General features: G+C 38.9%; 1 protein-coding gene across 1 annotated transcript in view; it reads right to left on the reverse strand.

Moving 5' to 3' along the window:
• LOC149298762 (exocyst complex component 4-like) overlaps positions 1 to 21,060 on the reverse strand; it is a 177,522-nt gene extending 156,462 nt beyond the window's left edge. The window contains exons 1-7 of the mRNA XM_089487081.1: positions 20,993 to 21,060; positions 18,486 to 18,675; positions 18,130 to 18,324; positions 12,595 to 12,779; positions 9,863 to 9,966; positions 9,187 to 9,430; positions 4,466 to 4,643 (exon numbers count right to left, since the gene is read on the reverse strand). Of these exons, the coding sequence (XP_089343207.1) occupies positions 4,466 to 4,643; positions 9,187 to 9,430; positions 9,863 to 9,966; positions 12,595 to 12,779; positions 18,130 to 18,324; positions 18,486 to 18,675; positions 20,993 to 21,060 (1,164 nt within the window). The remainder of the gene's footprint in view (positions 1 to 4,465; positions 4,644 to 9,186; positions 9,431 to 9,862; positions 9,967 to 12,594; positions 12,780 to 18,129; positions 18,325 to 18,485; positions 18,676 to 20,992) is intronic.
• Positions 21,061 to 26,587: the final 5,527 nt, after the last annotated feature.

The raw sequence follows: 26,587 nt of genomic DNA on the forward strand, positions 1-26,587 counted from the left end.
GGGGAGGGGTTGGACACGAGACCCCCAGCCCGGACCGCACACCCCAGGGCCTTCAGGGTGGGGCCAATCAAGGGGTGCTGGGGATGAGATACACAGCGCCGAGGAGAGGCAATCCACGGAAGAGCGGCCATCGGACAAGACACCGCCGCAGCCTCCACAGACACCCAAAGACGGAAATGCTGGTATTTTAACCCTTTCTATGCACTAATTTTACCACCAGCCTTTGTGTAACTTTATGGTAGTACATTTTTTTTGTATTTTTTTCACACATGTTGTACTTCAGGTATAAATTTATCGCTCCTGGTATATGTCCGTGTCAAACAACACCCCAATATGTGTTTAGTAACATCTCCCGAGCGCAGTGATACACCCCATGCATGGGTTTGTAGGGTTATTTGGGAGGTAAAAGGCCGCTTTTGTGAGGTGTGTATTTTTATGCCATTTAGACATCTGATCCTCCTGCCCCCATGTCCCATATTTGGGACATCTTTGAACCCGGCCAATTCAATTTACCCCATCCACTCATGCATTTTTTAATACGAGACACTCTTTCCATGTGGAATTTTTGTAAAGATCAAGAATTTTAGGACTTGCTTATTAATTATTTTTTTTTTGGTGAGAGTGGGGATTTTTACATGTTACCATATTTTAATTTTTTTTAAACATTTTTTTTTATTATTTTTTTTATTTGTACTTATCATTGTTAGTTGCAGCCCTAGAAGAGACTAATACATGGTGATGGACATTTAAACACATATGAGATCAGCATAAAGCTATCCTGAATCTAAAGAATATTTAAATGTCTCAGTCTCTACAGGCTATAATAGGATATAAGGCACACAAATTCAGATTCCAGGTTGCTGCTAGAATAATAACAACCAATAAGTACACAAAACAAGAATTCAGCGTATACCTAGCGAATACCATTCAAAAAACGCCTAAGGGCTTCTAAAATATTGGGGATTCTGTCACACTATATGGCCATATATTTCTTAGCCTGCCACTAATATTTATATCTATGCCTTAGGCAGGTGTTTTCTGAACACGGATTTGCTGGATTCTTCTGTTTTGTGTACTTATTGGCCAATATATAAATTGCCCTGAACATATTTTACAAAGGTAAATGCTTAAAGGTGCAGCTTAACATCTCCACAAATGTAATATGATTGATGAAAAATATCAATAATAAGAAAAAAATGTTGCAATAATTTTCACTAGAAGAAGAGGGGGTACCATGAGGTACCCTCAACTTCCACAATCCAGCCAGAGCTTTACCACTGCTGTAACCAATGTAATCAGGAAACCCGGTCCATGACACCAACACTATAATAAGCTCTAACCCAAAAAAATGTTTAATAAAAAAAACCCAGCAAATTAATAATTAACATTTAGCATACATAGTATTTTTGCTGTCCCACCGTATAGACTGCATTTAGGAAACAAAATGTTAAGCGGGTTCAAATTCTTCCTGTATTCCTTCCACATATCTCCTGCACCAAATTAATGCATTTCACTAATCGTTCTACCAGGACCCATTCACTATAAGACCATAGTACGTTTTGTTGTGACAACCGAGAGCTTAATTGTATTGTTCTGTGAACCATGAATATTCATTGCATCCAAGCGACAATTAGATGCTCTGTCACAATTCACATAAAGCCAAGGGGAGGGCATGTCGACCAGAAATCTGTCAGCCTGGCCACCAGAAGTAAAGTGACACTGTGCCTTGGTGTTGAGTTAAAATGTATGAAACAATTGTTTATCCAGGAGAAGTGTTACTGAAGGCAGTGGGCAATTAAATGCTTTTCAGCCTGTTACAAGTTGGCAGGCAGTTTGCAGTTCCAGCCATAGACAACTTTGTAAGCATCTTTAAAAAAATTATTGCTTTGGGAAAGCAATTGATTACACATTAGGCAAGATCTACTTTTAAACTGCATAGGAATGTACAATTGAATATTTATATATCATAATAGATTTTAAACTATTTTGGTGATAGAGCAGCTCTACTGAATCTCAAAAAGAGAGATGGAAATACTTAATAGTATGACCTCAAGTTAGTATGTGTTGGCCATTCAGCCAGTGTAATGGTTTGGGAAATATTTGGTTTAAAAATGAAAGACTGAGCTTAGAAATACCCAATGTTTTATGCGTTTTCTTTGTAAGTTATTGGGTAATAAGTACAAGTAGGGTTTTGCTATTTCAAAATCATTATTTTTTCCCAAACCTGGTCATTCTGACCCATATGCTATTTGGGAGATCTTTGAAGCCAGCCAATTCAATTTACCCAATCAAACCATATATTTTTGAAAACTAGACACCCCAGGGTATTTCAAATAGCGGTATTTTAACCCCATCTATGCACTAATTATATCACCAAAATTTGCCTTTGTCAAAATTTGTGGTGGTATATGTTTTTTTCCCCCCCACACTTCAGATGTGAATTTGCTGTCAGACGTGACATTTCCTGAGTACAGCGATACCACTCATGCATGGGTTTGTTTGGTTGAGGCTAAAATGGGAAGTGTGCTTTCTGTTTTTTACAAATTTAGGTCAGTCTGTGCCTATGCCCTATTTGTGACATCTTTTGAACCCGGCCACTCCAATTTACCCCACCAAACCATTATTTTTTATTTAAAGTAGACACTCATTGGGTATTTGAAATTCTAATATTTTAACTCTTTCCATGAGATGCAAAATCTCTCGCAGTGGCACTTGTGACCGCTACTGAGATTATTTCTCGAGCAAACTACCTGCGGAGTTCCTCAAAAATTGCGTGCAAGTGCACCTAGAAGCTTTAATGCCGTTTTGAAAGTAAAGGGTGGTCTGCGAATATAGAGATTTGATTGTGATTTTTCTTCTCTTCACTCACTTTGGATTTTCATAAATGATAAAAAATAAACTAAAAATAAAGTATCAGCATGTCTATTTTTTGAGGCATTCTTACTTTCCAGCATTTTTCACATCTGCACAGTATTATATATACACACACACACACTATGTATATAGTCTCGGTTAGAGCCCCTTTCAACGTTGTAATTCGTGAATAAAGATTGTATTTTTTTTCCTGACCTGGAAGTCCTGTGAACGCGTTTAATTTATTGGACTTTTGTATATTGGTTGAACAGCACCATGTGGATTATCTTGTATTAGAGGTTGAGTGTGGGACTATTAAACGTGTGTGTGTGTGTGTGTGTGTGTGTGTCATATACACACACACACACACAATTTCGCAGTACTAGGGGTTATGTTTAATAAAAGAAATAAAATGTCCAATCAGCAAGAACATTTTATTGGTTGATATGGCTTCTTTTCACTAGAATCACATTAATTAATAGCCCATACTTGTTGCTAACAAATAAAAATAAACTGGAAACAATTTACATATAGCAATGGAATGATTTCTTCCGTATTGTATTAGAGGTACAGCTGCAGTATCCAGTATAGCAAGGAAGAATAACGTAGCAAAATAGCAGCTTAGTCAAGAATTAGAATGATAAATATATTGGCCATGAGCAATATCTTGTTTCTGGGTGTCACCCTGCAATTATTCATAGCCAGTATAATGACTGCCATATTTTTGTACAAGCTCTCTGCAGATACGCAGTGTAAACAAGTGGTTTCCCCAACGCAGCGGCAATAAATATCATAGGAGGCTTGATTTGTGATGCTGCAAGTACATTAAAGCCAATTATCTTCAGAAAGAAATTGAAAAAGGAGGTTGCTTATAATAAAAATGACAACCTGGGTTTGTCTGAGAAACAGCATGTAATTTGTATTCTGTGAACATTTCTTCAGCAAAAAGTAATCACTTTAATTAAGAACATTGGAATACAGTTCTAAGTAAATTAAGGTTTAATTAAAAAAGGAAAACATTTACAGAAACAGTTACAGCCATTTATAGTGATATGGCAGAGAAGGGCTTTAACCTTTCCTATAGCAGTCCTTTTGTGCACAATAATAACATTATCTTACACGTTTTACACCAGGTGCAAATAACACGTGATTTCAATATCGATCACTATGCAAGCTTAAGTATAACAAGTAAACACAAATATTTATGAACACTACCCAACATAAATTACTCTTGTTTATAGATCATTTATGCCATTTGTGTGATTGTGCTGAAGGTACTTAAAATCAAGCCAATGATCTATAGAACTAGATGACTACTGCAATATTCAAAATGTTGTCTTCATCATCATTTCCTAGTAGCCAGTAAGCAAATTCATTGTAAACAAAAATGTTTTCTTTAATTATTTAATATCTAATGTAAAGTTTTGACAGCACTGGTGATTTTGGCTTTGGTTTCTCCAAGTGTAAGATTACAGTTGTGACTCCCTTCTCTAAATTAAATTACTTAAACCAAGATCCTCCTAAGAAATAATAAGTCAGAAGAAAATATGCCACGCAATTTAAAATGTGCTAGACATAACAAAATAATCAAAAGAGAGGAGACGTGTCTTACCTGGAGCACAGTCTGTATCTTCACCCACACGTCAGCCATGTCATATAGCTTGATGTCCCCATCCTGATGGCTAGTAGGGGAGGCCAGAGTCTGCTGAAGATGTCCAAGAACTACCGAGTGGGCAGCGGCCACAGCATTAAACTTATCAAACAGGAGTTCCATCAACTCCAAGAGCAGCCTGAAAACAAGACACACAATGAAGATATTCAACTCAAGTTACTCAACAAATGTATAACTTGCACCGGTGCTTTGGGTTTCACATAAGCTGCAGTAGAAAAATCTTACACAGGTCTGTTTTTCTGGAACGATTAGTTAACCTTCAGGTGTCTTCCTTTTCCCACATGTACAGGAAATTGGCAAATTTGGGTATTTCTGACAATAAGCATATTCAAGAGCAGGGGATTGCTTGAGTACTTATTTTCTATTTGGATCCCATTTGTAAGCAGGGCACTCTCCACCTAAAGTATCGGTTTGTCTTAGTCTGTCAAACCCTTTGAATATATGTGTAAATTGTTGGCTCTATATAAATAGATAATAATTCAAGGTTTTGGTCTTCTCCCTGCTGTCACTTTAAGCTTTTCCAGTGACATCGGGGTAAGGACTACAGCGAGATTTCCCATAATGGAAAATTATGGGGCACAATCCTAAACTAGATCCCTGTACGAGCATCTCAATGACTGGGCTGTCCAGCGAAGCACTTTATTAAACCTGCTAAGCTCAGTTTAAGTATTACAAAGAACAAATCAGGTAAGCATGGCTGATGCTGCAAGAGATTTGATATTTTAAATCAACTTGTGTTTTTTGTACTTATTTGTTTGAAAAGTTTATAAAGTTATAAAAGTTTTTCTTTGCCCTTTAAAGGTGCACTCATTTGTCAAGTTGTACCCAGACTGCAATACAGCCAACTCCTCGTCTCTAACAGCTGTCTCCCACTTCTAGAGAAGCAAATTTAGCTGTGAAAAACGCCATGACATTATCATGGATTGTATGTGGATTTATAATGCATAAGGGAAGGCATTTTACAGTAGTTTGGAATAAGGAACAACTGTTCGTTCAAATTAAGAAATAGAAATGTCAAGTTAGCCATAAATAACTCAATCTAAATCACAATGTCGTTTCTCAGACTTCACTTTCCCATCTTACAGATGGATTCCTCCCAGTGGTTTACTGTTACCAGAAAGTTACAAAAGCAATCCATCATTTTAACGTCTGCAAAATAGCACACAGACAGCAACATACACATTTACAAATACACAAGAATCAAACGAGATGTTCTGGAAATTCTAAAGCAAAGCAAGGAGAGAGATACGGAGAAATAGAAGACACACTGTATAAGTGACCGTCTGAGTGATTAGAAACAGATTGGTTTGGGAGGCGAGGCAGAAATTAGGATTAAGTGTGACAGAGGAGCAGGTAGTAGAGAAGTCAATAAAAAATAAATAAAGGTCATTTCTGTTGGGCAGATAAGGATGTAACAGGTATGAAAGTGGTAACAGGGGATATTATTTAAAAACGTAATATACCTAGAGAATGCGCCTATCTAGTAACAGCTAATATGAACCGGTAGCCATCTCCACCGTGCACCACAGAAATCGTTCTAAACTTTTCTTTTTTAAATTGTTTCTAGTGGGCTGCTTTATAATAATAATAAAAAAACCCAATAAATGTATATAATACCGTATAGGCCCGATTATAGGCCGCACTTTTCCCCCATAATTTAAATCTTTAAAGTGGGGGTGCGGCCTATAATCGGGGTTTAGCAATTTTACCTTCTTCAGAGTGTTTGGAAGACCGGATCAGAAGACTGCAGAGCATTTTCTGTAGTGCGGTCCGGCGAAAACGCGGTCCCCTGGCAAGGAGGGTGGGAGCCTCCTACCATACATTAAATGTAAAAAATAAAAAAAATATTTTTTTCTTTAAAATAGCACCAAACTATAAGGGTGCGGCCTATATTCGAGCCAATACGGTAGTTATGATGGATCCAGATGTCAACTCTGCTTTCCTTGATAACAGACATGACCAATATGATTTTTACCTCCACATTTCTCCAGCGTTCAATTTATCAGCCAGTTAAAAATGCAGGAACACTAGTCAAGGCAACAAATTAGATTAGCAGAACGATTGAAGTTTATGTTTCTAGAACCCGGCCTGTTTTTTTCTACATAGGTGTGTTTCTATAGCTAGACAGAACCTTATATATATTTGAGATTTGCCGTGTTCCAAGAAGTCACGAAGGCCAACCAGCCTGTGCGTTTTATTTTTACATTTATAAATTCCATCACTATACACAGACAGAAAGGATCCACTGAGGTAGTTTCGGGTTACCAAGTGAAAAAGAGCGGGAGGGCATTAGTCCATTCACTGCACCATGGCTGGATTAAGTAAATTGATAAGAGTTCAGCATTCAATGATTTCAAGGTGGGCCGAACAAGAAGCTCAGATTGAGGTACACTCATGGCATACTGAATGTCTCACTGCATTCGTGTAAGAACCCCTGAGGTGTTAGGAGGGGATGATATACCAAATTTCATCTGATAGAAAGGGTGTGTAAGCCCTTCATTGTCCTTATTAATGAGGTTGATCTCAACTTGGGTCTACTCTTATGCCCTTAGTTAATAGACCAAACACAGTCAATTACATTGCTTAAGGCATGAATACACTGTGAAATTGCATGTTGGATGTTCAACAGATAAAAATCGCTGAATTTCCTCCACAGACCAACTAACTTTGCTGGTAATTTTGTGAATATTTCAAACTGTTATTATGGGGAAGATGATCCATCAGTGGAGACAGTGTTTTAAGGACACATTCCATTATTGAATCCAAAGCGTCAGTGATTGACAGCATGCCTTATGAAACTTGTTGTTACTTGCAACGGGCAATTTAATTAGTACCCCTAAGCCAAATCACCAGGAGCTATAACATGCTCTCGACCGAGAGCTTAAATACTGTGATTTTCTTCACCCGCTGCAATCCCAGACAGTACTAAGCAGAAATAAATATTGTACAATAATACCCAGAAGAGATTATCTAAAGAAGGGAGCTTCATACACAACTACCTTTCAGCAAAATGTTGGGAAAAACTTTGGGGACAAAGATATATGAATTTCTCAGTGGAATTTTGTATGGTTTGCAAAAACTTCACAATATTAATGTCCCACAGGGAAGATTTACTGAAGTTGAAGATTAAAAACAAAGAGATGAAACCCTAGAGTATTTTATATAAAAGTTGATAATAAAACACCACAAACCAGCAAAGGAGATTTCACTTTCTAGCCCATCAACATGCAGCTGGCATATATAAATGGTTCAAGATGATTACTTACTATAAAAACAAACACAGATTACCATTTTCCCATGGTTTTACAATGTCAATGTGGAGGTTACCTTCATCCATACGTTCATGGAATAGAAATCCAGATAAGCACACTGGCAAAACTAGCACTAGCAGAGTCAGGACTCAAAAGCAGCAAAGCACTGAAGGTCAAAAGAGAGACCTTTAAATTTACACCATAAACGCCTTTTCTAAACAGCATGTTTATATGACACACAAAACATTCTGTAATTACACTTCTGGATGTCTCTGAAAAAAGATTACCGAGCTCACACATTGAGCCATTCAAAAATTGCTGGTTTCAAAATAGCCTGTATTTGGGATTGGCATTATAGGACTCAAATATTCAGCTCCACAGCATTTCGTTTGTTCATTGATGGCTATTGCAGGCACACTCCTTAGACAACTGTCTAATCCAATCAATATGTACAAAATAAATAAGACAATGCCATGGAAAAACACAAAACGGATCAATTACAGCAGCATGGAGCCACACAGAGCCAAGCCTGGAAGAGATGCTCATGGGACATGTTTTAGTTGAAGTAAGACCACTCTCACAATTGTACAAGAGTAACCAACATATTTTTTTCTTTTTTTTCTTCAGTGACCTATTCATTAACAGAAATGTACAAAGTACAAAGAACAAGAGGTCACCCTCTGAGACTGGAAGAGCGGAGATTTCATAGACGACAAAGGATGGGATTCTTTACAGTGAGGACAATAAATGTATGGAATTCACTGCCAAGGGAGGTGGTGTTATCAAATACCCTAGATGTCTTCAAAAGGGGTCTGGATATTTTTGTTTTTTAGAATTAATATTTTAGAGCTTCTTGATCCAAGGAGCAATCAGATTGCCTTTTGGAGTCAAGGATTTTTTTCCCTTGATGGCAGAATTTGAAGCTTAATTAGGGTTGTTTTTGCCTTCTTTTGGATCAAGAGTAAAAAGGTTAGCTAGATGGGTTGAGCTTGATGGACTTAGGTCTTTTTTCAACCTTATGTACTATGTATGTAACTATGTAAATGAGTTTGAGCTTGGTAAATTGCTCAAACAATGAACTGAACAAAAGGAAAACTGTACAACATAACTAGGAGTTTCAGCTCAATGTTGGCAAAATGCAAGACCACAAATGATCGTGCACACTGCAAGCAGTAAGTATTATTTATTAGTTTATACAGCACTGCCATATTCTGCCATGATGTACAATAGTGTCTGACTAGACTACTGTAAAACTGCTAGTTTCCTAGAATATCAAGATCTTCTAGTGTACATATGTTAATGGTGAATGGGACAATGCTAAAGCCAGAATCACTCTGACAATTTTGCTAAAAAATGAAAGGCGACTGATAAACAATATTCGGTAACTAACATTAACTGCGCATTTCCCACCTTGGTTGGTTTTCCTGTGTTGTGTTCTCTCCTCTTTGATAACCATTATCTGCCACCTGCGTAGTGGACCTCTTTACAATGTGCTTCAGCTCCTGTTCGAGACGTTCCTTCACTGCTTTAACAGTCTCTGGGATCTTTTTCAGTTTAGCCAGACCTTTGATTAGAATTCCCATGAACACTGCACTGTTCTCCTCGGGGTCTGAATCGGGGTCTTCTTTAATATCCTGAAGGCTTAGCTCCTTAACTGGGGGGGGGGGGAGATAAGGTTGACCTCATTAACAACAGTCACAAATGTTCTGCATAAATAATAGAATTTTACAGCATCTAAATGCTCCTGAGCACCCCTATCTTATTTTGACAAAAATCATACAGGGATCACTCTCTCCTCTAGTAGTGAGACATTGATTAAACTCAGAATGGTAAGAAAGATGTTTAATAGACAATCTCAATGTATATATAAAATAGCAGGAATTAACTTTAAAAGAACAAACAGTTACAGTTGTAGGTTATGTTTAACAAAATTTTTTTTGATATATTTGCATCCACTACCAGTTTATTTCAGTGGATAATTTTATTAGATTCTAATTTTTATTTTGCACTAGACAGTGAAATTCCAGACCCAAAGTTGATGCCTAGACAGACCCTACTCAGAACAAGGCGCAGCCAGCACACTTACCATTGATGATACTAGGAGTCCCAAACTGAGAATTGTCAAGGAACTTTCTGGGAGTGGACAAATTGGTGACATCATGAAGATGGCCTGGAGAATCCTTTAGTGAGCTGTGTTGAACAAAAAAAAAAATAATATATATATATATATATATATATATTTATACTGAAGTGCATTAAGAAAAGGGGGATTTGGCAAAGGTAAAGAGTCAATCAAAGTTAATACATATGTTGCACAACTAACACAATTGCATTGTTGACCAACACTTTACAGGCTATGTACCACTGCATATAGACATAGAAACAGACAAGTTTACTACGTCTAGCAAGGCCCTGAATTTGTTGGTATGTGTGTTTTACACTTTGTAAAGCGGTTAGAAAACTGCAGAGCACTACTAAGAAAATGCTATTGGGCTTAGAAATATTATTTAAGAATATAATAGCCTTTTCCTACTTTATACACACGAAGTATTCTGTACTGTGAGCCACAAACATTGCCCAGACTGAAAATGACGGTTACAGACGCCTTAGTGGGAACTTATTGAATTTACGTCTTACTGTGCTCCCATTGGCTGTTCTGATTTTGAATATGGGCAAACACACTATTCTCTCTACAAAATCTAAAATAGTTTTTATAACTATTAAGCACACACCCAGTGAATAGCAATAAAAAAAAAAATTGGGGGGGGGATTCGCACATGCTTTATGTCAATATATTGCTTAACCCCCAGTACATCAAAGTACCCCAAGTACTATCTACATTTTCATGGCTATATTGCTTGCCAAGGAGCCGAATCAGCGAGACTGCATGGAATTCTGACCCACTGAGGCTCTCAAGCAATTTAACCCCTTAAGGACCGGGCTCATTTTTTCTTTTTGTACCCTGTGGGACCGAGGCTGTTTTAATACTTTTGTGGTGCTTGTGTTCAGCTGTAATTTTCTCCTCACCCATTTAGTGTACCCACATAAGTTATATATTGTTTTTTTCAGGACAAGATGGGCTTTCTTCAGATACCATTATTTTTATCATATCTTATTTACTATAAAAAAATAAAAAAAACCATGGTGAAAATTTGAAAAAAAACACACATTTTATGACTTTTATTTGAAAAATCTTTTACTCACCTAAAAAAGCGAGTAAAAAACTAGCTAAATAGATTCTACTACTTGTCCTGAGTTTAGAAATAACCAATGTTATGTTTTTTTTGCTGTTTTTTGTAAGTTATAGGGCAATAAGTACAAGCAGCGTTTTATGATTTCAAAACCTTTTTTAACAAATCTGGTCAGTCTGCCTCCATCTCCTCTTTGGAACATCTTTGAAGCCGGTTAACTCAATTTTACCCCGTCAAACCATATATTTTTGAAAACTAGACACCCCAGGGTATTTCAAATGCTGTTATTTTAACCCTTTCTATGCACCCATTATACAACCAATCTTTGTCAAATTTTGTAATAGTCTTTTTTTTTTTCACACAAATTGTACTTTAGTTATAGATATACAGGTCCTGGTATATGTCACAGTCAAACAACAAATGTGTGTTCAGGAACATCTCCTGAGTGTAGTGATACCCCACATGCATGGGTTTGTGTTGTTTGAGATTTAAAATGCCACATTTGGGAAATGCGCTTTTTTTCTCCATTTTGGTCAGTCTGTACCTATGCCCTATCTTTGAGCTCGGCCACTCCAATTTACCCCATCAGCCATTTTTTTTTTTATATTAGACACCCCTTGGGTATTTGAAGTGCTTTTATTTTAACTCTTTGTTGAGATTTTTGAGAAATTTTAGCACTTGCTCAAAATAATAAACTTTATTTTTTTATTTTATTTTTTTTAATACTTTTTTAAATATTTTTTTTTAAATGTTTTTTTTACACATTTTGCTGGTACTGGATGGTTCCTCTAGTGACATCGCTGCATAATAATTTTTAAATGTTAGCACATTGTGATTAGAAAGCTGGGCTCCATTGACTTGCATGGTTGAATGCAGTACCTGTATTCAACCTGCAAGTGGAGCCAGAGTTCTCTAGAGGGTCTGGAGACCATCTAGCGAACTTTTAAACTTGATTGTTTTTTTTACAGGGCGGCCACCATCTTGCTGATGGTGAAGATCAACGGCAGCGGCGGCTGTGACCGCTCTCCGGAGCGGTCACAGTCCATCCAGAGGTAAGTGTTTGGTGTCGCCGGATGCCTCCTGATCGAGGCATTCCAGTGACACCATTTAAGTTTAGGAGGTGATCGTTGATCGCCTCCTAAACACTTTTAAAACGGGCGTCCCCGGATGTTGACGCCCCGGGGAGGGGCCAGACATGGCCCCCGATGCCGATCTCGGCGTTACTGAATGCCTCGACATCGAGGCATTACAGCAACGCCGTTTAAGCGAAGAAAGTGATCGTTGATCACTTTCTAAGCTTATTAAATTTTTTGACGGTTCAGGACCGTCAAAAGGTCGTTAAGTGACCGTTTTTCCGTGACGGTCCTGAACCGGCAAAAGTCGTTAAGGGGTTAAAGCCTTCTCTGGACACCATTAACGAGGAACCTGTGTGCCAGGAATAGAATGTTCAGTAGAAATACAAGATTTCCAAACAAAAGACTTCATTATTGAACTTTTTTCTGGTGAATAAAAGGTGTTTACTTGTTCAGTATACTGTCATTTTTTGGTATAGTGTCATAACATTATAGTAAACATAAGGCTTTAAAATTGAAAGAGCGGCTATAGAGAATAATAAAACTGTGCCTACCTGCTCCTGATCTTGTCCTTGGTCCACTGTCCCACACGACTGGTGGATTTAATATAAAGGTGACGGTGCAGCTCATCAATAAGCACAGAGTGCATGTTCATCTTCTTGCTATGAAGCTCTAGCCGTAAGTCACTGAGTCCCTCCACGTGGCGCAGAGGCCCATCCAAAGACTCCACAGCAGAAACCTATGGAAAAACAATGAAAAACTGCTAAATAAAAATATTTTATTGAGTACTGTGATAATGTTTCTAAATAAAGTGGGTTGTTTTTTTTTAGCATGCAACCATTTAAAACTTTATTTCCAATTTCATGATTTTTTTTTTCCACCTTTCCTCGTTACATTTTTAATGCTAGAACCTAATTAACTGCTTAGCTGAAGACCTGAGCCTAGTCATATCACCACCTTCATTGCATGTTCAGCACTAGAAAAGAAGGGGGCAGAGTACCATCTCATCCCAGCCCCTACTGATGCTTAATGACTAGTGCTCTGCTGTTGGCCAGCACCCTACGCCTATGTGTCAGTGTGGGCATTAGGTGTGCCACCCACAGCAGGGAAGTGACAGCAAGAAAGCATCAAACTCACTCAATTGATATATAGGAAGCGAAAGATGAAGGGCCGAGGGAGGAGGTAGATGGGTTTGACACCTGACAGATGAAAAGTAACTTACAGCAGGGCATGCCACTCTATGCATAAATAGACCCCTGACCAAGCAGCTAAATTGCATTATTTAGTAACGCAGCCACTAGCGCAAAACATTAACAGAAAGCAAAGATAAAAAGGATCTTGAATTAAGAATACCACCTGTAATTACTAATTTCCCAGATTATGGCCATTACACCAAACAGCATTACCAATTTACCATGGTGAGAACTGCAAGCCACAGAAGCATGCTAAGATGTGCACTTGGGCTCACCTCATGCTTCAACAAATTGAATTAAATATTATTGTCCAAATAACTGCTATCAGCGGGTCTTGAATTAAAAGTTCACAAATAACCATTTCGTGTCCAATGGGTTTTACACCTAAATGCATTTAAGTTCTCCAATTAATAACCAGTCCCTGTGGCAGAGAAAGGGCCATTACGATGCCCAACTCTACACTGCTGCTATTAGCGTGGCTTCTAAAAGCTTGATTTTAATTAGTCTCCATTCACTTGGATGAATGGTCCTTATTAGATGAGCTAACAGTGGGGTGATCATGCTCTGGGGAATACTGTGTGTGCTGGTGAATTAAACAGAAGGGTAGAGGTCATCGGTCAAGTACGTATGAATACAAATGAAGCCGCCCTGCGCACGGTTAGTGGTAGTGGACTGCTGTAATTTATACAAAAAGAGATAGCAGAACACAGATGGGATTGGCTCTCTAGAAGAAGCAAGGAGAGGTTAGCCTACACAGGCACGCACACGTGCTTAAATGGGATTAAGTGATTGAGAAGGACACACCACTATGCTGTGGAAAATCACTTTATTTCCCATAAGTATGGGGCGAGGAAGACATTGAGAACATTAAGCTCTCACAAGTACTTTATAAATTAATTCCTACGTGGTAGCAAAATTAGTCTTGAAGCCGGGCAACAGTTACTGACTCCAAAATAACCTATGTTCCTAATTAAAGGGGAATATCTAAACCCATAGAGTTTTTCTACGCAAAGTCCCTCAATGTCTAGCTCAGCTTCTGTTCGAACATGGAAATCAACCACTAACCGGGAAATAGATGAATAAATGAGTAGATAAATTCTATCAGATCCTAAACCACAATGTCAAGTCCATCATTTGGCAATGACAATGGCATATATTACCAACACTTAGCTTTTTGTCGTGTAGTCCTGTACAGTGTCGTGAACAAGTATTTGCCCCTTCCCTATTTCACACTTTCACATTTAAATTTATCAGATCATCAAAGTAATTTTAATATAAGACCATGCGAGTAAACAGAAAATGCAGCTTTTAAATGATCATTTCATTTATTGAAGGTAACTTTATCTGGGGAATACTCCTGCGTAGGGTTACGCATTAAGCAATGTGTGCCAGTTAAAGAGCTGCCGGAATGAGACATTTTCTACATAAAATAACGCAATTTGCATCATCTAAAACAATAGAGTCTCTACAATGGTTGCCTTAATGGAACATTACGCAAACCTGCAAAGTAAAGCATACGTCGAGCTAGCGACAAACTCTGTATTTCACAGCTGGAGGCGTCTTATCACTCACTTTCTATACCATTCATGGAATGAGGAACTGATAAATGTAATCGCTGAAAGTTTAGAAATACAATCACTTTTAGAGAAGAGCTCAAAACGCAATGTGCTCCAAACGGCTTCATCTCACTGCAGAACACAAAGCTTTTATATAAATAAATTTGTGGCAGGCTGATATAATGGTTCAATAAGCAATTGATTGTCCTTGCTTAGAGCGGAAGGGAAAAAAAGCCACTCTTACCGTATACTTCCAGCAAATGGAAAACGCAGAGCTATTTGCTGTTCGTTGAAAAGATAATATTAATATGGAATTTAACAATATGGTGTTCTGGAGGCTTCAGTCAATTAGATCTTTCAATAAAGCCAGTAAGCAAACGACTGCAGACACCACGTAAAACATATACACATTATATACAGCTTCAGTACTGAGATACTGTGACATGACCTTAAAATGCAGTTCATGCCACAAAACCCTCCAATATGGCTGAATTAAAAAAATTCTGCCAAGAAGAGCGGGCCAAAAATCCTCCACGGCAATGTAAAAGACTCACTGCCGGTTACTGCAAACGTTATTAGGTTTAGGTGGCGATTACTCTTTCTCATGGGTGACAGGGGTTTGGATTAACTCTTTACCTTCAAAAAATGATCGTCTAAAAGCTGCATTTTGTCTCACTTGTTGGATGATCAGAAACATTTAAAAATAGAACAAATTGTGAAGGGGCAAATAATTTTTCACAGCACTATAATCACATGATGTAATTAAGTCACTTTTTTTTGTTATGATTGATGAATTTCTATGATTTAAATGACACTGTTATATGTGTTTATTACTATTAAATAAACTGACTTCTGGTACCACAGATCCTTTTATGAGCGCAACTCTTATATTGAAATAAGTATGTTTCTAGCTACCTGTGGGGGCCCGAGGGCCCGGCAACATAAACACCCTGTCCTGGAACAATGAACGGACCTGGCTAATTTGAAAGATTAGCCACAATTGACCGGCAGCTAAATCCATCAGACACGAGACATGCCAACTTCAGATAACTGGACAGAGCTCTCTGGATTTTTTTTTAATAGAGAAACTGAAAATGAGCTGAAGGTTTACTTGCTCCTTTTGTTTAGATAATATTTTATGGTTAACTGCTTTGAAAGAATCTGCTCCCTTCACGTTCACTCTGGATACCCATCCAGAGAATTGTGGATCAGATAGACCTGATCGTCTCCGTGTCAAACATTTACCCGACTGCTGCAAAACCTGAATGTGCTTAGTTTGTCTTCTGACCAGAATTGTCAGCACATAAAATACAAGGTGTGCTATAATTCCACTGAATTACACCATATGGATAAAGCTGCATAAAGCTGTCAAAATACTACTTCATGTTTATCCTGCCCAACTGGGAAAAGGCTGCCATTCTTCTTTTAATAATTCTTCCTGGCATTAATCAGTCATTGTACATTAGAAGCGGCAGCTGGAGTGTTCGGAGTGATAATGAAACCTGCAACAAGCCATCTTCAGCTGCCTCTCCCAGACAATAAGGGAATTAAAATTTCAATTTAAATGCAGAGCTCTGAAACACGCTTCAGTGGCAAAATTACTTCAATTAATGTGAGCAGAATATAAAGAGATGACTGCACCAAAGGTGATGCTGAAATTTTAGGATTGTGTCAATTAATAAGCCAGCGAGCAAACCACAGCGTGACGCCCAAGGTGTGATCTGAAGTGGTGGATGGCTCAGTAATACACGGAACGGATTTCTGGAACTAATGTGACCTTCGGGGATGCCAGCGTATAAGCATTTATTAATGCAACACCTCCGACTCTTAATTAAAGATTTTACTACGTTACCTTAGGGTAAAACAACCACAGCCAAAATCAACACGGGATACGCTGAATGGAGAGTTGTATTAAACTCCAGCTAAATTATGCCTTCTGACTATTAAAGGTGGTGGAATAGTATTTCTTTATTTGGGCTAACACAAAGTAATGCTATTTGCTTTCTGAAACTGTTTAGTGATCTGACTGTTCCACAAAACTACCTACAACGTGCCTCTTAACGCTATAAACAGAGGCAGTAATGGTTTTATTAGTCTCAACTTTTTGTGTGTGATTACCTGACTTAGAAGGTCATGACGAAAAGCTGCAGAGGACACCACAACTAAACTAAAACAAACCTTTGAAAGTGTGACTATGATAAATGTACATAGGTTTGATCGGACAGAACAAACCACTTGGACAGCGTAAAGTATAGGAACATACACGTGCACTATATAATCATAATTTCCCATAGAAAACCATACACATACTACACGCATAAGATAACCTAAGGTTTTTCAGATATGTCAGTTCATGATGTATTGCTTGAATTACCTCAGGGTTGTTTAAAGAGTGTGTAAAGAACACAAATCTTACAGCACAGTTGAAGGTTGTGATATGTTCGAGCACATTTTATTCTCCCATAGATACATTTTACTAAACAAGTAACAAGCATACCCTAATACCCTGTTATGTGCCAGGGTGTCATGCAACAGGAGGCCATGTAGCTCTTAGGCAGCGCCCAGAAATTCAAGTAAGAGACAACTACAATACTCTTATTGGGCAGCATAGAACAAATCAGAGTCAGCAGCTTCAGGATTAGTCAAACTACCACCAAAAAAAAAAAAAAAAAAAATTCAATTAAGAGAAAAAGTCTGCTCATAAAACCACCTCCCAGATCAGGGCCATATCATTTATACATGTTATAAAAAAAAAACAAAAAAAAAAAAACAGTATACAAATAGAGGGCAACACGGTACAAACCAACTCTAACAGCACACTACATGATTAGAAGGAAAGGGTCCAGCTACTGTCACGGTAAATTGCAACTTTACTCACCGGACCATCTTTCTATGATAAATCCCATGTCCTCAAAACATCCTAAACATAATTAAGGAGGGTGTCCAGAGCTAACTTTGAGGCAACTCGTCACACAATAATCTTACTTCTGCTTTATGTGATCTATGGGGTAATTTGGAGTAGATACCTATGACGTTCAGGCTCAACCTACAAAGGCCAGCACTAAATGGCTAATAATCAGCTTGCCCCAAAGAGATCAACTACATGAATAGAATACTACTCAGCTTACTTTTCCCAAGTTATGTCACATGTTGACTCTATCCAACAGGGACTCATACTTTGAGTGGGAAGCTGCAAGAAGTGAACCTCATGTCATTTCCATCAAATGGGAGCTTGATGTGTTTTGTGTCTTTCCAGCCTGATCAACTAATACGCCACATACACAGCATAAGGTTGTTTTTAGGTTACACATGGTTAGAAAGTTGTACGTTATTTTCTTACCAGCATGTCGGTGGCACTAAGATAGTGTTTACTGGCCATGCACTGTTCTAGTTTCTGTGGAACCTGCTTGATGTTCTCAATTTCATCCAAGAGGTTAAGGACATGCTTGTGTTCAATACCCTCAATCCATAGCTTTCTGAGCTCATCGCGTTTGCAGTGCAGCAGCATTTTACAGGAAAGGAGGTTTTCTTTCACCTGAAGAGAAAATTTTAAACACATCGAGATAGACTTACATGATTGAGTGTGTCTTAAATAATCACATTGTATCACAGAACCACAAAAGAGAATTTAAAATCATCATGTCTTCAATCATAAGTCCCTGTAATGTTCAGAGATAGGAGAGGCTCAGGTATCACCTGCTTGATCTTATTGCGTGAATTGGTGATCCTCTCAGTAATGCTCTGGTAAGTACGGATGGCAGTGGTAAGCTCAGTAAAATGCTGCTCAATCTTCTCATCAAGATCTCGATCACACTTTTCATAGGCCTCCTCCAGACGGCCTTTCTCTGTCTCTCTGTCCTCCACATCATCACTGGCTGAAAGGGTCCTAAAGTAAAAGAGTAAAACATAAAAATATACTGAAGTCGCTAGTGGCACATCACACAGTCCTTTCACAAATAAATCATAATCCTAGGCAAAATAAAATCATTTTCTCTGGAGTTACTGAATCATAGAAATAGTGGTTCCACAAATTTTATCTCAGCAGCACTTCAATTATACACATTATAGTTTCACACGTTACTGGATAATACAAAATATATGGCTTTCCAGAAACGTTCACATTTGTATCTTCCTTAGAAGATAAAGAGCTGAAATTTGATGCCAAAACCAAATAGCAAGTCCTATATAAAGCCCCAGAGCCAGCTCACAAATGCTGGCAATACCTGTGCTAGGCGTAGTTACCATTGCGATCCCAGCTTGACCTCGACTACTCTGGCTCTGTTATACGACTACCCCAACCTCCGGTTTCCTGGCTGCAGCTTGTGTCTGGCTATGGTGCCTGTGCTCCCGAAGAGTTTGTACGCGGTCCTTGGAAGATCATCACCAGTCCCACCGCTACTCTGATATCATTGTCACAAGAAACTGGGAAATCCCAAGTCAGGTTCTCTGGGTCAAATTAATCCCTGTGTGTTTATTACAAACCATGGGCTTGTTTTACAATAATGCGCTTAGTTAAAACCACCTATAGTTTAACGTGTTCATATAATGTATAGAACTTTAAAATATAGGATTTGGGAAAAGCAACACATCAGCTTTACGGACAAATAATTACGTCAAATTGTTTGACAAGACTAAAGCACAGCTAGTAGAGTTTATCCTAACTTCTAGAGAAAAAAAATATAATGTACTTTCTACAGGTAGACGTTTCCCTGTTGCAGATGGTATAAATTAGCCATGTAGGATATCGCTAGATACACACTAGTTATGATTGCTATTAAAATACATCATTTTGAAGTTCAGCAATGCAAGGTAAATTATGTTGCTCTTGCACTAACCAAATTAAAGAGATTGTGTTGTTTAGGGGCCAGTTTGGCAGACAAGAATAAAAGTCTTCATGTCAAATTGAGTACTTAAAATGTTAAGGCAGTGTGTGCTGTATTTGGTGATTAGTGTATTTAATTAAGATTCATGGATAAATACATCACTTTATGAGCCAACCTGACATTTTATGACTCAAAACTGTCCTTGCACAATAATGGTCGACACAATAATGCCAGGAAAAGTAGGATGCTGTATCTCATTGATGGATCACTCTAGCCCTATTGTCATGTTGAATGCATACCGGAGGCCATATCATATGAACGCTGGGTAATTTGATTGGATGTTGATTGGTGTAGGTGTTCCTTACTTATTGGATTTAGAAAATGCAACTACTCTATCATTTTCCTCCTCTTTGGCTGCCTCTACTAAATCCAGAGGCATGCTTATGTATAGCTCCTGCACATTCTCTAGCGCATCTGTTTCCAGTCAACAGGAAAAAAAACAGTCACCAACCAACGTTCAACTAGCACCGATGCAACAGCTGCAGAGAATATGCGCAAAGCGGATTTATTGGGTGCTTATATGTCCTGGTTTCAGTAGAGGCAGCCGCAAGGTGGAGTTAAATGAGAGAGAACTCAAACTCCTTTATATAGAAAATAAATGTGCATATCTACAATCAGTAAAATGCATTGAATTCCATGGAAAATGGACTCCGCATTTCAAGAAGATCATTGGGAACGAATTTTACATTGAAATGCAAATGTAAAGTTGAAATATTTTGTACGTTTAACCCTCTCGTTTCCATTTCTACGCGTATAAGGAAACACTCACCGTCTAGTCTACATTTAAGTGTTACTTCCCGAATCCCCTAATGGGTGCCTCCTGTCGCGTCATGACTGGTGCATCTGGTTCTTTGTGAGACCCCTGAGACCCGGCGCAGCTACCCATAGTGGCTAGCTTTCAATACGAAGAAGGCGGCAACGAGAGCCAGGAACTTCACGCTAGACCCCCTGGTCCTCGTCACAAACATAAATTAAAAAACAAATAGTCAGAGTAGTTTAGTATGCATTCTTCATTCGCATTAGACTGTCCCTTTACTATCAGCGCGTACTGATGGCAGAGTGCCCAACAACAGGATGCAGGAAGTGCAAGCCTCCCTCAACCCAAACACTGATTCAGCTTATCATAGTTAACGATAAGGGGGGCAACCAGACACACCTCATCTTTTTAGAACCAATTATGGTTTTGCACCTTTACGATCAAAGCTGTCTGATAGAAGCGCTGACAGGAAACTGAAGGAGTACCCATCATGCATTACTTCGAAATGAACAGGCTCCCATATGGTTGGGAGACTCTACTTAATGGCAACTACATTCATTTACCTGATGACAGATATCAGCAGCCCAGACGGGTCTTTATTTTTGTTAAGTTGGCTCCTGGATGCGGACATATTGCGTTTTCTCCACTCACGCACCAAAACACTGACACACCACAACGCGCAGACTCCTGGCGCCAGACCACCAATGGGATTAGACCAGGAAAGAGTAGCCGTCCAATAGCGTTGCAAAGCTCGAAGGCAATTGTAGGTCAGAGAGCAGCGCCGGAAAGGCGTTTTTCCGCGCTTGCTGACGGGACTTGTAGTTTTCATGAACATTCAGAACGTCCACGCTACGGAGCGTAGACTACATAAACCATCATGCAATGCAATTCCTGCCGGTGAACTAACTTTATTAAACATCATACACTACTAGAGGTGAACAGAATCGCCCCTGTATTTGGGAATGGGGTTGTGAGCCGTTATGTAACGTATACTTTGGGTGTAAGGCATTATAACCGAAAACATTTTTATTAAGCGCTAATACTCTGTGTGTTGTGAGGTCAACCTTTTCGAGCAATCCCTAATTGCACTGTTGCAATGAAGGAAAAAGAAGCACATCACAACTTTCGCACCCCTCTGAAATAGTGGGCATGTGTTTTAAGGGACACCAATGTCTTCTGAAGATGTTATGCAAATACACTCAAAATGAATTGGCCTTAATACAGAATATTAGTAATAGCACCCTGCAATGCAGCCATAATGCTACACACCCACCCACAGGTTTGGCACACTGCTTAGGTTTTTCACTCCAGCATTGAAGAGGTTAATTACAACCACACATGGAAGTTTTGCACTCCGGCACTGAAGATGGTGAAGATGCAGACAAAGTTTGTACTGTACCTGAAGAGGTTAAATCTAATATTAAATACAATGTATCTGTGACACCCTGTCAACATTCTGCTCCTCCTATCAAGGGAAAGACCAGACTGTCAGAATACAGCCTTCTCTCTGCAAAAAGCCCACTATGGAGCCTGTCAGGGTAGCAAACTGGCAACTGATCACTCGGCAACCCAACCGTAGTGGTGATGACCCTCCATTTGGCGGTGCCTTGGAGAGAACGCTCAAAGACTATGGAGAAAGCATCACGCCTATCGCTCTGTTTCTTGGACTATTCCCATGGCTTTTGATGATGCTCGGTGCTGAATGTGCTATGTAAAGGTTGTTCTCACCAGCATTACTCATTATCCAGGAACTAGGGAAACCCAAGGAGCTGGATTCATGCCTCTTAGGTACATTCACTAACTGTGAATACCTCCCAGTCACCCAGGGAGGGCTATATAACACCTGAGCACTGCTAGTTGTTCTGCCTGCTTCAGAGTATCTCAGTGCCTTTCGACTGAATAATCTACATTTACCTCCTAGTTAACTGATTGTTTTGCTTTCCTGAATCTAGGCCACCTGCCCCAACCACTGATACATATATAATTACCTATTGTGCCTTCTTGGCTTTATATACTGCTATTTAATGTAAACCTGGTTTTGATGGTCATACTAAGACAAGGGTGTTCAACCTGTCGCCCTCCAGCTGCTGCAGGACTACATCTCCCATACTCCTCATGTTCCCTTAAAAATAACTCAACACACACCCATTAATGTCTAAACCTTGGCAACAAAAGTGAGTGCACCCCTATGTGGACTGTGTCCAAATTGGGCCCAATGAGCATTTATCCTTCCCTAGTGTCATGTGACTTGTTAGGTTACAAGGTCTCAGGTGTGAATGGGGAGCAGGTGTGCTAAATTTGGTGTTATCGCTCTCACACTCTCTCATACTGGTCACTGGAAGTTCAACATGGCACCTCATGGCAAAGAACTGTCTGAGGATCTGAAAAAAAGAATTGTTGCTCTACATAAAGATGACCTAGGCTATACAAAGATTGCCAGGACCCTGAAACTGAGCTGCACCACGGTGGGCAAGACCATACAGCGGTTTCACGTAATAGGTTCCACTCAGAACAGGCCTCGCCATGGTCGACCAAAGAAGTTGAGTGCACATGCTCAGCGTCGTATGCAGAGGTTTTCTTTGGGAAATAGACGTATGAGTGCTGCCAGCATTGCTGCAGAGGTTGAAGGTGCTCAGACCATACGCCGCACACTGCATCAAATTGGTGTCAAGTGTGTCTTGCCTACAGTCAAGCATGGTGGTGGGAGTGTCATGGTCTGGGCCTGCATGAGTGCGTCCGGCACTGGGGAGCTACAGTTCATTGAGGAAACCATGAATGCCAACATGTACTGTGACATACTGAAGCAGAGCATTAGCCCCTCCCTTCGGAGACTGGGCCGCAGGGCAGTATTCCAACATGATAACGACCCCAAACATACCTCCAAGACAACCACTGCCTTGCTAAAGAAACTGAGGGTAAAGGTGATGGACTGGCCAAGCATGTCTCCACACCTAAACCCTATTGAGCATCTGTGGGGCATCCTCAAACGGAAGGTGGGGGAGAGCAAGGTCTCTGGTGAACTCTATGCCCAAGAGGGTTAAGGCAGTGCTGGAAAATAATTGTGGCCATACAAAATATTGACACATTGGGCCCAATTTGGACATTTCCACTTAGAGGTGTACTCACTTTTGTTGCCAAGGAGTAGACATTAATGGCTGTGTTGAGTTATTTTTAAGGGAGCAGCAAATGTACACTGTTATACAGGCTGTACACTCACTACTTTACATTGGAGCAGAGTGTCATTTCTTCAGTGTTGTCACATGAAAAGATATAATAAAATATTTAAAAAAATGTGAGAGGTGTACCCACTTTTGTGAGATACTGTAAGTGAGAGGTTATACTGTTTTTCACTGTTCACTCAATGAGAGAAATTCATGCCCAATCAGCATGCACTCACCTAATAACATGGGACAGAACCTGATCAATCTGGGTGCCCTAGGCCACAGCTTTGTTCACCTATACGATCTACCTGGCCGTACTTTAATTCCCTACCTTACTCAACTACTCAAATTCTCCACCGTATTTTTTATGATCAGTTCTACAAGCTGGTAGTCCAGATCTGATAACAGATAACAGTAATGATTGTGCCCATTTTCCTAAAATAAGATATTTGGCAAATGATGCACGATAAGTGTAAGGAAACAAAATATTGGTACAACCATCAGATTCACTTATACAGAACCCCCTGTAAGCCATATTTATCTGGAGGTGTGAGTTGCTTCATGTGTACCAAAGAAAACTATTGCATAGAGATGGGGAATATATTTTTGGTTAATTGGTATATATTTACCATTATCTGTCCTAGATTTACATTGATACATATTCCTGTTTCTTATTGTAAGATCATATGTCAGCATTAATTTACGTTAAACAACATGATGTCAATATCTTGCCTCTTTTTACTTATCAAGTGGATTTTGGTTATCTTTTTTTCCCAAATAAACTACCGTATATGTGATATTTAATAAACTTATAATAGCTAAAATGTGTTAAACAGGGGGTTTCTGCAAAATTCTTGGTAACATTCAGTATCTTGTTTTTCTTACCCTTTAATTAGATGTAAAGGCAGTATAACCCCTACTTTATAATTAAGACAGCGATGTCCTTTTAATTAGGGGTTGGAATTGAAACATACTCAGCCGCTGCTCCTTGTGTCCCTTGGGGTGTCTATGTATAATACTGACTGCATGTTTTTTCATTAATTCTATAGTTATGACATAACCTATATGCTTCAGTAAGATAGGCACATTAAATCGAGCATGTAAAACACTAGCTGGGTCATTGGCTGTAGTCACAGGACTCCTTGTTTTATGCTTTTCTGAATGGCAGGGGACATGCAAGATGCAAGTTCAATGGTTTTATGTGATTTACCACCATTCATTCCACTAATTTCCCTGAGCAAGGCGAAAGCTTATTTAATCTTTAAGAATATTTGAATGCCTAATGTGAGCTATTATAGTTATTTTATATAAATTAATTATACAATGTTTACTGTTTTTTCTACTCATACGCTCTCAGTGCTGCTACCAATTAAATACCCTTTTTCTTAATTAGATTGCCTGGAACACTGATTAACCCTTAAGGAGAACAATTTCACACTTCTGATGGAAAAGCAAAATAAAGCCATAACTAAATATGTTGCAGATCACACGGTTTCAATAACAAAGTTTAAAATAACTAACTTGAATATATAGAATGATATGTAACTTTCAATTTTAGTGCATACTCCCGCGTGACATTTCAGATGTCCAAATCAGAGCACCTGTGCCCAAGAGGTTTGGCGAGCGGCTGCTACGGAAGTAACCATTATTTGAATAGCCATGTTGCAATCCTAACATCACAAGAAAGCTAAGTGAGAGCTGCAATGGAGGTCTGTTCTACAACAGCTCACACCTTCATTGATCTTACAGCTCCATAGGTTGGTCAGGGGAGATCAGAGGAGTTCCCCAACTGACACATGCTCCACACTGCCAACAAAAGTGGGAAAGCTACTCAGGACACTGGAACATTGCTCAAAAAACAGGACTGTCCTGTGGAAACCAGTACCGTTGGGAGGTCTATAAGTGTAATTTTATCTATGTGCCTAAGAGGTTACTTAGTAAAGTCAATTATAGATTTATTTAGCCTGTCGACAAAACAGGGCGCTGAGTGTTGGATCTTTCAGGGTGAACTTCTTGGCTAGTATTATTTATGTAAATGCTAGTATAGCGCAGCGTCACATCTACTTGAGACATTTAAGAGGTTCTGATTCTGAACCTTAGGTTTAAATTGTCCAGTTTGGACCCCTCCCCAAAAAACATACCTTTCTTATTCAGCGGACATGGCAAGTTATCAAGAAAGGGGACAGGATTTACAGGTTACAGCAGTGTTTGCTGAGTTAAAACCACAATTCACTTGCAAGGCTTAGCAAAATAAACCCCTATGAAACCCTTCCCCAACATATAATCTTCTGCCACAGACGCCTCTACACAGGCACAGAACACTGTATTAACCATGTGCATATAGTTGCATTTAGGAATCTAAATCTATGTGCATAATGTGTACATGAATATTTCCTCATGAACAAATAAATCTGAAAAGAGGGTAAAAAAGCAAGAAAATGCACAAACTAAAAGTTAAATGTGGCTTCTAGCTTAGCCATTAGCCTCTAATAACATCCCCTCTAGGGCTTCTATGTGCTATAGAGCTCTATAATTATAATCAACCATTATCAATGACAATGGAAGTGACATGTCTTAACTATTACCGGGTAATGCATAAAATGTATTCATAACAGCATGTCAATGTTACATTGCAAAGAAAAGTACACATGAAAGAAATCTGTCAGAAGAGAAATTGTTCAATTATAATTGTTCAAAAGATGTATAAATCGACCAAAGCATATACAGTAACCATTAAGTAACATTAAAAAAACTAAGCCACTACAGTCAAATCAGGAATAACAGGTTGTTTAGTACTATTACGTCAGCTTCATGGTAGGTAACATAATTTTGTTAGGATTAAAAAACACTGAAAATTGGAATACTATGTCAAAGTGGTGGGCTAAGCAAATATAAGGCCATAAAATTAGTATTTTAATATATTTTTATAGAGTTTGTAATATATATTTACTGTAAAATCAGTAATGTGAAAACAAAAACCACATAGCAGCACATCTG

This window comes from Sceloporus occidentalis, unplaced genomic scaffold, assembly GCF_023333645.1.
Source record: "Sceloporus occidentalis isolate IW3139 unplaced genomic scaffold, rSceOcc1.0.p SCAF_31, whole genome shotgun sequence".
In the NCBI taxonomy this organism is placed as follows: domain Eukaryota; kingdom Metazoa; phylum Chordata; class Lepidosauria; order Squamata; family Phrynosomatidae; genus Sceloporus; species Sceloporus occidentalis.